At 47.0% G+C, this 12143-nt stretch overlaps 1 protein-coding gene across 3 annotated transcripts in view; it reads left to right on the top strand.

Moving 5' to 3' along the window:
• Nucleotides 1-12143, top strand: part of COL6A3 (collagen type VI alpha 3 chain) — a 63446-nt gene that overhangs the window by 34784 nt on the left and 16519 nt on the right. For all 3 annotated transcript variants that reach the window (XM_082313328.1, XM_082313327.1, XM_082313329.1), the window contains 21 exons: nt 319-464; nt 1864-1956; nt 2388-2441; nt 3477-3548; nt 4522-4548; nt 4666-4710; nt 4816-4869; nt 5052-5114; nt 5520-5585; nt 6270-6323; nt 6972-7007; nt 7517-7579; nt 7892-7954; nt 8676-8738; nt 9415-9477; nt 10279-10329; nt 10858-10893; nt 10999-11061; nt 11202-11264; nt 11879-11911; nt 12018-12066. In XM_082313328.1, the coding sequence (XP_082169454.1) occupies nt 319-464; nt 1864-1956; nt 2388-2441; nt 3477-3548; nt 4522-4548; nt 4666-4710; nt 4816-4869; nt 5052-5114; nt 5520-5585; nt 6270-6323; nt 6972-7007; nt 7517-7579; nt 7892-7954; nt 8676-8738; nt 9415-9477; nt 10279-10329; nt 10858-10893; nt 10999-11061; nt 11202-11264; nt 11879-11911; nt 12018-12066 (1257 nt within the window). The remainder of the gene's footprint in view (nt 1-318; nt 465-1863; nt 1957-2387; nt 2442-3476; nt 3549-4521; nt 4549-4665; nt 4711-4815; nt 4870-5051; nt 5115-5519; nt 5586-6269; nt 6324-6971; nt 7008-7516; nt 7580-7891; nt 7955-8675; nt 8739-9414; nt 9478-10278; nt 10330-10857; nt 10894-10998; nt 11062-11201; nt 11265-11878; nt 11912-12017; nt 12067-12143) is intronic.

The raw sequence follows: 12143 nt of genomic DNA, 5'->3' as shown, positions 1-12143 counted from the left end.
ATTATAGTCCACATTAACATGTGGCCCATTTTACCACCATTTGTCATGAATCCACCAGCTTTTGATAGTAATGAATAAGGATTTGATGATTTCTACATGCATTTGCTGTTCTTTGCCTTCCTGTGAGATTTAGCTACCTGCTGGCACCTAAGTGTGGGTAACTTGCACTGAATGTGCTTGAAGATGCTTGTTCTCGATTGAATAAGCTCCATTTGCAATCGAAGAGGCAGATAAAGACCCACCCTTACAGAGAAGGGTGTGCAGGTTTGCAGAGCACCTCACCCCATCACACAGCCCCTTCTGCTTCCCCCCTCTCAGGTGTCAACGCTCTCATCTTCGTCGGGCTGGACCAAGTGAGCAATTTTGACAAAGTGATGCAGCTGGAGTTTGGTCGTGGGTTCACCTACAACAGACCACTCAGAGTTAATCTGCTGGACTTGGATTTTGAGCTGGCAGAGCAGCTCGTAAGTAACTTGGCACAGGCAGCGCTGCCTTGTAATGCTGGAGGAAGGCCGATGGCTGGATCTCCTGTGGGGCTGAACCGTGGCTGAATTACACCCTCTTGGCTCTGATCCTCTCCCCTCCCTACTTCACGTCAGCTCTTTTTACAGATGCCATGGCAAATAAAGTTAAGAGCAGGTCATGGCGCTGCCCAGTCTCGTACCACTCCTGGAGAAGCTGTACTCCAGCCGAGGCTACAGTGCATTAAACGCAATGGGATTAGGTCAAATGGGATGGATAAGATGCCATCAAAACTGCCATGCCAAAAAGCCCACCCTCAGCCTATATTTATACCATTGGGGTTTTTTTTAACCTTGTGGGTAATGCACTGTCATGCCTTGTCAGTGCTAAATCTCTTGCAGAAGCACTGCTTTCTAGGTTTCTTTCCCCGAGTTGATACACTGCGTGTATTTCAGATTTGCTTTTAACAGATGAAGGAGTTACCCTTTCTTCTTCATAGATTTACTTCCCTCCCATGTATGTAGTCCTTCTTGAGTTCATTGAGTTAATTTGCTATCAACCTCAGTATGCCCAGTTCTTCCCAACTTCACATCTGCTACCAGCACCGTTAAGCTTCTTTTCCAGTAGATTTAGTACGATTGGGCTTAACCACCGATCCCTGTAGTAACCTTGCTGGGCCCTTCTCTGCAAATCAAAATGCAGCCACTTGGGAGTGAACCTTAATTTTTGGGATAAGAGCTAGTCTTCAGTCCATCCCCAAGTAACTCAGTTTCTTAGGAAAATTCTTTCAAAATGTAAATGTGCAAAGCTGGCAGGAAATGTTTGCAGCCAGCAATGTACTTGGCAAAGAAAGTGATTTTTTTTTCTTTCTATCGGATGATGCAAAACCAAGCTGTGATTTCTCTGAATCCATATCTTTTTTTTTTCCTTTTTCTTTTTCCTCTTTTGCTGTGTGCTCACAAATTGTTCTCAGCCTGCAGGTTGCTGGTGAGCTACTCACTGCAATGATTTTCTTGTGGCCTATTCCACAGCCTGAATTTGTTTCTTTGGAGACGAGATTGCTCTCTTCAGTGACAGGCACTGCTCTGAGGACAGATCTCCTACTAAATGTTCTCTACGAATTCTGCCCCACGCAGTTCCCATTTAAACCCTCGTGTCTGATGTCCAAAAGATGACATTGCTGCTTCCTAACCATGCAACCTAACCACTCCTAACCAACACACCTCCTTCTCCTACTGTCGTGGGTGTTTCAAGGCAGAGAGACCCCAAAATGTTGCTGAAGTGACATTATGCTTGGCACAGGAGCAATTGCACAGACTCAAAGGCTTGCAGTAGTTATGTTGCTGGGGCTCTGCCAGGTTTCTAACACTTTCCCGTTGTGTCATGTGCATTTTGCTGCAGGACAATATCGCAGAGAGGACGTGCTGCAAGGTGCCATGCAAGTGCTCAGGGCAGAGAGGGGACAGAGGTGTGCCAGGCCCTATAGGACCAAAGGTAGGTCACTTCATCTGGCGATGAAGGGTTCCTGTGCAAGGTCAGTGTCCACCACGGTGGTGATGGGTGGGTGACGTGCAGGCTGCATACGTTGTAATGGGTGATGCTAATGGGGAGGTCATCTCCGCTTACCCCCCATATTAAAACTGGCCCTGGGCCATGCACAGTGGTTGAGAGCTGCTCTTCCCTTTCCTCACAGCCTCTGTGTTGTAAAGCAACCAAGGGGGCAGGGATGAGTGGCTGGAAGGAGGGGTGAAGTGTCTTGTGAAACAATTTAGGGATGTCAGAGGGAGATGGTTTCTCTCATTAACTTGTTTACACGGATGACCAAGCAGCTGCTTTGTGCAAATGTGGGAAAATCTTGAATATCAATTTAGAGGGAGATCACAGAACTATGAAAGAAATGCAGAATCCTCTCTGTTGTCTTCTAGGGTGCCACGGGTGATCTTGGCTACGGAGGCTATCCTGGTGATGAAGGAGGACCGGTGAGTGATTGCCCCTGCTCTGCACAGTACTGCTCAAACTGGGGACCTCGACATAGTGAAGCATTTGGAGGCTTTTTCACTAAATATTTTCTGCTGGGGATGTGGGTGTGGATTACATGAGAGAGCAAGCAGAACTTTGTGTTTCCCCCACCTGATGGCCTGAGTTGCTGGTCCCAGCTGCTCCTGGGAGACGGTCAGTAAGGAGCTCCTTGAGAGCTGGAGAAGACATGACGGGGGAATAACTCCCATTATTTGATGTGACCCATCTCTGTGCTGTTCCTCCAAGGCAGGTGGGACTGTTTGCAGCTGGTCCCAAACACCTGTGAGCAGGGCAGGGTCATTATGAACACAATAAAATCCCCAACTTCATCAAAGCTGTAGCCTATGCCAAAGTTACCCATACCAAATGCAGCTGAAAGATTTGAGTTAGTCCAAGAATGGGACCAAGAAGGGGTGTTTCTGTCCATCACAGTGGCAGACAACGTGAGTCTCATGACTTCTTACTAGCACTGTTTCATCCAAACTCTTACTTCATGAATCCCACATCACCCCTGGAATAAACAACTCCCCACACATCACGCCCAGGAGGTGAAGCCGAGGCCAAGGGGCTGGCAGTGCTCATCACTTTTCCAATAGCACAAGCGGGGGCCAAATGCTGCTGTCAGATACCGCATGCGATGCAATGTTTTCTTGGGGCTTTAAGGTCAGGATGGGATTAGACATCTATGCAGACTTCTGAGGGTTTTGTCTTGCCATTTTATTTTTGAAGGAAAGTTTTATAAAGCTCTTTCATAGCTGAGAGTTTGGGAAGGATGTTTCTCTCTCAGTGGTGAAGACTTGCAGTTGATCTCTACATGAGGAAGGTTGTGGGCAGGAGATGGTGGGGTGGCCGGGCGTTGGCCTTTCAAAACCTGATGCTCTGTTTGCTCCTGTGCTTCCAAGCCACTGCCTGTGCTTGCTGATACATGCAGTTAGCTGAAGAAATGAGCTTAGCAGGCAAACCTTGACCATTGCATTTTCCCCTCCATGTAACAGGGTGAGCGTGGACCACCAGGTGTCAATGGGACGCAGGGTTTCCAGGGATGCCCCGGGCACAGAGGAACCAAGGTACGTGCAGAAGGAGCCTGCATGGAGCAGACCCAGAGTTCAGCTGGTGGGAGTCCACCAAAGGCAACTCCTGCTGCTTTAGGATGTCACGCAACAGCCGCCAAGTACACTTGAGTGGTGGTGTCCACCTGGCCAAGCACCAAGGCTTTCAGCAGGTGTCATGGCTTTAGCATTGCTATGAAGAGCAAAAGGGCAACACAGTGACCCAGGCTCAATCTGCAGACAAGGCTGATTTATTTTCTGCAGTCTGGCTCTAGGGGAAAGATGTGAGAAGAGATGGATTTGTTCTTAACACCAAGAAGTAGCATGTGTGTTTCTTGGCCCAGGGCTGGGATGGTGTGTAGATGAAAATCTGCTGTTGGGGAGGAGGGAGAAAAGCAAGCCATGGCTGCTGCTTAAAGAGAAACCTCGAGCAAATGGTTCAGGACAGCAGCCACACCACAAGCTAGAAAAGGTAGTGAAGCATATAATATTTATGGGGAATATTCAGTGATATTAAGGGGATGTTTCCTACGATTTGCTCTGACCACAGGATCCTCTGGCAGGGAGCAGAGGTGTGCATGAACCAAGCCCATTAGTTTCAGCTGAGATAATGATTCTTTGTAAAACCTGTCCAGCCTTGGACAGCTGCATCAAGACTGGATCTGGATTATTATAAAAATGGGTGCAGGGAGAAAAGAAAGTCAGTGGAGAAAGAAAGAGTTGTGGCTAAGGAGTAAGCTATTTTATTGGATCAGGTGGTTAAACCTCGTGATGCACTTATTTTATCTTGGCATGAGTGTTGAAGAGGCAGCTGAGGAAGATTGGCATAAGAGAAATAAGGGACAATTGAACCCTGGTGCAGCAAGCCCTGGCTGTCCTGTCCCAGTCCTGGCTCCGGGTCTGCCACAAAGCACAGCCCCCCCTTCCCCACTGCTTCCCACAGCGATGAAAGCGGCAAAAGCAGAGTAACTCCCTTTTCTGATCTCTTTAGGGTTCTCGGGGATTCCCAGGAGAGAAGGTATGGAGCTCTTTCCTCATGCCATGGTGGTGAGCATGAGTATATGGAAGCATTGGTATCCCCCTCCCCGTTCCCCTTTCCCTCGGTGAGCATTTGCCCCTCGCCTCTCTTCTGCAGGGTGAACTGGGAGAAATGGGTCTGGATGGCATTGATGGAGAAGAGGTCAGTCATTTTAATTGCTTTTCTCTTTATAACGAGATGCTTCAGTGAAACATCTAAGAAGTTCCTTGAAAGCAGGAAATATTCTAAAATATTTTTCTTTTTTAGGGAGACAAGGGTTTGCCTGGCTCCTCTGGAGAGAAGGGTTACTCTGGCAGGAGGGTAGGCTTTTATCATGTTTATGACAGGGCTAAATGGTGGCGAAAAGGTGGATCTGAGCCAGGGGAGGGTGGAAAGCCATTACGCTCCTCTTGGGGCTGAGGACCCGGGCAGAGGTTCACGGTAGCAAGGATGCTTTTGGCAGGCAAGGGCTGCTCTCGCTAACTGTCTGTCTCTTCCCACAGGGTGATAAGGGAGTTAAAGGCGAACGGGGAGAACGAGGTGACCGTGGGCTCCGTGGAGACCCGGTAAATATTGCTAAGGCATCCTCCTGATTTTCCACTCACTTTCCATCAGTCCTGGGGGTCATCAGCAAGCACACACTCAGGCTTATTAAAAGCCGCTTGACAGTGGCAGGTCCAGCGACAGAGCAAGGACTTGGAGATGACGTGTGGGTAACACGTGCCTCTTGACACCAACCTGTCAATCACCCTTTCATTTTATTAAAATTCCCCTTCCTCCTCTTCAATATTATTATTTCTCAGTTGAAAAGCTATGTCTGTCTGAAAACACCAATAATAATTCATCTAATTCAGTCAAAAAAGAAAAAAAGAAAAGAAATCTTGGTTCTGAGCTGTAGAGCAGTTTATGATGTCTGACTTTCATGCCCCACTTACTTACACAGATGTTTGTCATTGCTCTATTGCTTTCAGGGAGATTCAGGAGCTGATAATACTCAACGGGGATCCAGAGGCCAAAAGGGTGAAATTGGACCAATGGTAAAGTTTCTTTGTTGTCTTTTGTTGTTTTTTGGTTTTTACAATAGGATGGGACAGAGAAAGTAAGAAAAAAGGACGCTGCCAAAAAGGTGCAAGTTTCTTAAACTCATCGTGCCTTGTCAGATGGAATGTATTTCCACTAGAAAATGCTGTTGGTTTGCAACCAAAACTTTCTCTGAGAAGATGGCAGTTTAGAAGATGTTTTGTGTAAAAAGTGCTTTTTTAATTATTATGATTATTTCACAATGCCTTTTGGGATATTGTCACTGAAAACATCTTTGTACTTGGAAATTAACTTCATATGTTCTTGCAGGTCATATACAAAAGCAGAGAACTGTTTAGATGATACCAAATCTGAACACCCTGATTCACCTGAAACCTTTGAAAAAAAACCCCACATGCTCCTTGGAAAGTTTCAAAACCCATTTGTTTTCATATCAGCTCAGAATAAAACTGCATCTTAAAATGTCAGAAGGCATTTCCCAAAGAATGGGAATGTCAGCTTGCGCTAGCTCAGAAACTTAACAGAAAGTCTCTGTGAGTTGTTAGAAGGATTTCCATCGATGCAGGAATAGTGAGTAACTTGTGTGAGAGCACGAAAGGACCCATTTTTTGAGAACTGAATCTATTTTTCCAGTGCCTGCTCATCTCAGGGCTCTCACCTAAGTTTTGCTTTTCCCTTAGGGAGCACCAGGACCGGTGGGGCTGGGTGGTGAAGAAGGTGGAGTCGGAAGGAAGGTGAGCTGCCAGACCCGCAGTCAGCAGGGCTGAGCTTAGGTTGACAATAGCTTTTTCCCTCCTGCCTTCCCATGTATTTTGTTTCACAAGCATCAGGAGTTCAACCTAAAAAAAAAAAAAACCAACAACCTTCAAAAGGAAAATGCATGGTGGTTTGCTGGCTTGTATAGACTTTAAAGGTCTAATCCTGAATTTATTCCCATGCAAGTAACTCAGAGCTCAGATCAGTGGAGCTACACCTGATTTACTCTGGCATATGCATCTGCATTTAGATGCTCATTTTTAAAAGGCAAAAACCAAACCAGAGCTGGTGTAGCTGGGATGTCTGGGGATCTGTTCCCTGCTGCTCTGCTGCCGCCTGTCCCTTGGGGCACGTGGCCCAGGGACTGTGGCACGCACCTGCACGTGTGAGGAAGCAACTCACCTATGTGGGTGGAGGGTTGGAGGATGCAAGGAAGGAGAAAACATGCCAAAGTTTGATTTAAGGAGCAGGCCATGTGGATTTCTCTCTCCCTCTCTCCCCAGTAGTTTAAACTATTCAAACATAATTTTGGACTAAGAGAAGCAGTGATACACGGATCTAAAAGCAATAGAGAAATGTGTGCTTACATACTTGTGTAACAAGTCTCATCGTTTCTTTGTTCACAGGGTATGACAGGACGAAGGGGACCCATAGGAGTTAAGGTAAGTGGTGACGGGGATGACGCCTGGGGTTCCTGCCATGCCACCAGCCAGGCAGCCACAACACCCAGAGGGATGGGCCAAGGGAAGACAAATGCAGGCTTTGCTTCTTCCTCTCTGCCTCCTCTCTCCTCCAAATTTCCCTCCTCCTCCTCAGGCTCATCTCCCTGTATGCTCCTTGCTGGACTCGGTGCAAAACCAGCCGTCCACATGTCTGGGGCCACCTGTCCTCTGCAGTGTTCCCTGGTCAGATACTTTGTCTCTGCGTGCTGCTGGAGCAGTGTAACGAGGCCAAAGCATAAAGGAGATTGATGCCCGTTGATCGCAGGAGGCAAATTACCCTGCCAGTTCTGCTTATTCTCTCCTATAACCATATTCTGCAAAAAAACCCAAACAATTGTTCTTTCCTGCTCTTTATGCGTCTATAAATGCCCTGACATCTCCTTTCCCTCCCCATGATGTTGACCACGTCCTCCCATGCTAACCTGCGTTGTCCTATTTTGCACTTCAAGGGTACCAAGGGCTCGCTCGGTCAAGCAGGGCCAGCTGGAGAACAAGGCATGAGAGGGCCACAGGTCAGTGAGCTTACAGCAAAATAAATGTCTTACCTCATGATGCCATTTTGTTATTTCATCACAGCCACTTCCTGAAAGAGTCTCAGCAGCGAGGACTGTCGGGATCTGGGTATTTTTGGGTGCGCTGTGGCCTGGCTGTCCTGCCCTGGGACATCAAGCCTGCCACTGCATTCACACCACCCAAGGTGTGACATGTTTGAAAACCATCTTTCAGGCGCTGTAGCGTTTGCTTTCCCTTGCGATCTTGTGTAGCACTGGTGTGTTTCTGCCCAACCATGTTGACAGTCGAGTCTCTCTTTTCTCCCTGTACAGGGTCCACCCGGCCAGCTTGGCACGCCAGGCATAAGAGGAGAGCAGGGCATTCCTGGACCCAGGGTAAACCTCTCTGCTGCTTCTCAGCCACTGACCCAACTGTGCCCAGCAAGAACATTTTGCTGAGCTAATAAAATGCAGCCAATGTGTCTTTCCATTCCCTCCCTCTAGGGCTCCAACTCTGTTTCACTCTCTTATTACACACTCTGTCAGTATCATTCTCCTCTCAACTTACGCTAAAGATTTCTTGATCAAGAGTTACAGAAGAGAAGGAGTTAAAAGCAACCATAAAGGGGTCAGGACTTCAGCGTTTGGCCCATTATGGTTTGCAATCTTAATTAAAGAACACCCCTGAGTGACTGGCAGGGCATCCTCCATGATGTTTCAACCTCTGAAGCAAGAGCACGGCCATCTCACATGCTTGCTGGGGGCCCCTCAGACATTTATTTCTCCCTTCTGCTGCATACCCCAGCAAGACTCGTGGCCATAAAAAAATACATCTTGCATTTCCCCATCCTGAGCAGGACTTTGCCCCTCCTGCTTACACCTTTCCCGGGGGGGTTCTTTAAGGACAATGTAAGTTGCTGCTGACATTTGCATTGGACTGACCTGATCCGTCAGCTCTTCCTGACTGTGAATTAGGCTTCTGAATTTCCTGAGGTGCTTTCAGAGGCACCAGCCCTAGTAGTTAATACATGATTTCTATGCTCACTCAATCCCCTAGCTTTTGGCACCCAATTTTCTTGACACGTTGCCAACATGCCTCTCCCTGTTTCTGCTCCAGGCTGGTAGTGGACCACCAGGAACTCCAGGAGAGCGGGGCAGGATCGGTCCCCTGGGACGAAAGGTATGTCTTCATGAGCATTGGGCATCAGCAACGAAAACCACAATGAAAAGCTTCTGGATAGGAGTGAGCTTAAAAAAATACTTGAGATGAACTTCTTAGAGCAAAATTAGCTCGTTTTCACTGGCTTGCACAGTGTGGAGAAGAGCAAGGTCTGTGCTCTCGTTGTTTCATTAGGCTCCCATTTCATTGAACAGAGAGGCAAAAGTAAATGAGTAACTGAGATTCCCAAGTAATTTTCCAGGGCAGATTCTCAGCCGATGCCCCGATCGGAAAGTGGTTGTGCTGGATCTCTCCAGACCCTCCATACGGTTTTACGTCTCCAGATTCACACGCTGGTTGATTTCCATGGCTGCTCCACTCTCCGTTTGCACTGTCAAAATCCCCAGAGCTTGGGAGCTTTTATTTTTGCAGTGTTTATAAAAAACAAATGCCAGCCTGTGGTGGGAGCTGGCTGGTCTCTCATGTCCCATTGCTCAGCTTTCCTGAAATCACCAAAGGTCCCACTAAAGAGCAAGCATTTTGCAGCATTGCTGGCTGTGTAGGTCCAGTCATGACTTTTTGCTGCAAGGACCACTGCAGGCTGGTTGATGTAAAGAAACATGTGCTGATGGGGTGGGAAAGGCTCAGAGTTGCTTGGAGTTTCAGCACATGCTTTAACAGATGCTCCTGTTTTCAGGGTGAGCCTGGAAACCTTGGACCCAAAGGGCCAAATGGACAGCAGGGACCACGAGGAGAGATGGTAAGTGTGGCCATGCACTCACACTTTTAAGGATGCTGGGCTGAACCCTCTCCTGTGGCAAATGGGCCACAGCCCTTCGCAGCAGAGGGTTTAGCTCCCCTATGGACTTTGCATCCTCCATAGTACAATATGAGAGAGAGAAATAAGCTTTATGTCTTCAGCTGGCATGAGCATAGCTGGTAACAGTAGTCCCTTCAAGGAGGTGAATTATATTCACTTGTAAAGTGACTTTTAACATCTCAGAGATCAGTCTGCAGGGCAGAGGCTCTCCAGAGTTGCTTGGCCTTGTCCTGGCTCATTGCATGAGGCATGGGTAGACACCCTGAGTTGACCCTGTGTGCTAGTCCAAAGTAACATATAAAAAGTATGTATGGACTAAGTAAGCGCTTTCATGGGGCCTGATTCTCATTACTCTGTATAATGAGGATCCAACTGAGGAAAAAATGGGTTGTGCAAAGGAAGGGAGGAAAAGCTTGGGTCAGAGATAAAAGTACACCCCTGGCATTGACTGACCTCCTAACCTGTTCCCCATAGCTGGCTTCCACCTGGGTTTTACACAGGACTTATACTAAGCAGGTTTTAATTCAGATTTGTAGTTTTGGCACCACCTCTTTGTTCTTTATTTCTTGCAATAATTTCGTCTATAGAAGGACTTCTCAAAGGCATGTGGCATCAGTGGATTCTGATGATGCTGCTGAATCTGGTGGTGGATCTGTGAGCATCTATGATGCTGCTGGATCTGCGAGGTTTAAGCTATTCACATATTACTGTATATTAATGACTTTGGCTTTCCAATTTTAGGGTGATGATGGACGAGATGGAATTGGTGGCCCAGGTCCTAAAGGCAGAAAGGTAGGTGTATGCTCAGCATGCCCATCTACCAACATGAGTTACCAAGGACAAGGAAGTAGCCAAGGTCTCCAGGGCAGATGGGCAAGGGCAGAGCATAGGTGAAGTCAGATACATACAGGGACAAAAATCAGCCCTGAGGAGAAAATCAGGCAAGATTCTTCAGACCTTTCCCCTCTGCCTTTGTCTTGGTTTTACCTATGTAAATCAGTTTCTCCAAGGAGGGAAGCATAATGTTTCTGTACCTTTTAGCCAGAGAGCCCCATGAATGTCTGTGGAACTTTGAAAACAATGCCCAGCATCTCTGACAGCTCCTCTACAGTTTAAATTAGCCTTAGAGGAGCAACCAGACCTTAAAAAGAGTGGCTACTTGCTTTTTTTTAATCATATGAGGAACAAAATTGCAAAATGAATTTGCGCTCTCCCTCTCTTTTCCCTCCATCGTTTAATTCCTTCAGTTGTTACAGATCTGCCTGCAGAATCAGGTTCATTTTCTAAAACATATTCAAATAAGCCTTTATGTTGTTTCAGGGAGAACGCGGCTTCATAGGCTACCCAGGGCCCAAGGTATGGTGCAGCCCATGAGCTATACATTCATTTTCCAAGCAATGCAGCCATTACCTATGGTCCTGTGCAGATTTAGAGCTACGGTTTGTGTTTTTCTCCAACCAGGGTGGACCTGGTGACCGCGGTGGTGCTGGAGGCCCTGGCCCTAAAGGAAACAGAGGCCGCAGAGTAAGTTGGAACATGACACAATTTTTTCCTTCTGCATGAACAGCCTGAAAGATGTACACATCTTTCCCCCCAAGTGTTGAGCCATGCTCCTGGGAGTCCTCCTGCAGATGTTCATGGAGAGGACTTCTCTCTCTCTCTAGGGCAATGCAGGAGATCCTGGGACACCTGGTCAGAAAGGAGAGGTTGGATACCCCGGACCATCTGTAAGTGTTCATTGCATTGCTGAAAGAGCCTCTGGCTTCCCCTCTGGAGAGACTCCTGATTGCTTCTCTGAGAAATGTGGTGGTCTCTATTAGTGCCAGGGGTTGAATTGGGCGAATTCCTATTTATTTGTCTTAGATGTGTCTCTCTAAATTCCTAACTAGCTGTTTATCATTGATATTGTTCACCCGTGCTCAAACTGCAACACACAGCAGAAGAGATAGGCTCTTATCAGGCACTGGGATTTCCCCATGGCAACATGCCACTTAAAGCTCCTTCTAGGAAGTTCTCAGGTCTCTATCATTTATCACTCCACACAGGATATGGTCCATGACCAAATCTTACTGGCATAGAGCACCCTAGAAAGGCCAAGGTGACTTGGCTTGATTTGCACATGAACTTAGGGCATCGTAAATGTCCCTTTTGGGTTTGGCCTCAGCTAGGCTTATTCCTCACAGGGGAAAACATTTCCTCCTGTTGCTGAAAACACAACTGAAAACAGGCAGGTTTCCCCTTAGCTTCTGCATGACCTATGGTTAAACAATTATTCCAACTGAGTTCATGGGACACCCTGAAAATACATATTGCACTCAATTTTACTTTATTTTTTAAACAGGGACTTAAAGGTGATAAAGGAGAATCCAGAGATGTAAGTGCGGCATCATTTATCTCTTGTTTTGAAATACTCTTTTGTTGGCTGTGTCACATATCTCTTTTTTTCCCTTTCTCCCTCTCTTCCGTTTTATTTTCTAAAGCAATGTGCGCTTGTGCGGAACATCAAAGACAAATGCCGTGAGTACATCAGTGCTTTGCTAGTTCCCTGTCTCTACCCTTCTATGCCCATCATGTTATATGAATGGCACTGACCAAACTGCTTTTTT

The sequence above is a fragment of the Platalea leucorodia genome, assembly GCF_965183815.1.
Source record: "Platalea leucorodia genome assembly, chromosome: 5".
In the NCBI taxonomy this organism is placed as follows: Eukaryota; Metazoa; Chordata; class Aves; order Pelecaniformes; family Threskiornithidae; genus Platalea; species Platalea leucorodia.
The sequence above is the reverse complement of the archived record's forward strand: the minus strand, read 5'-3'. Positions and strand labels throughout refer to the sequence as shown.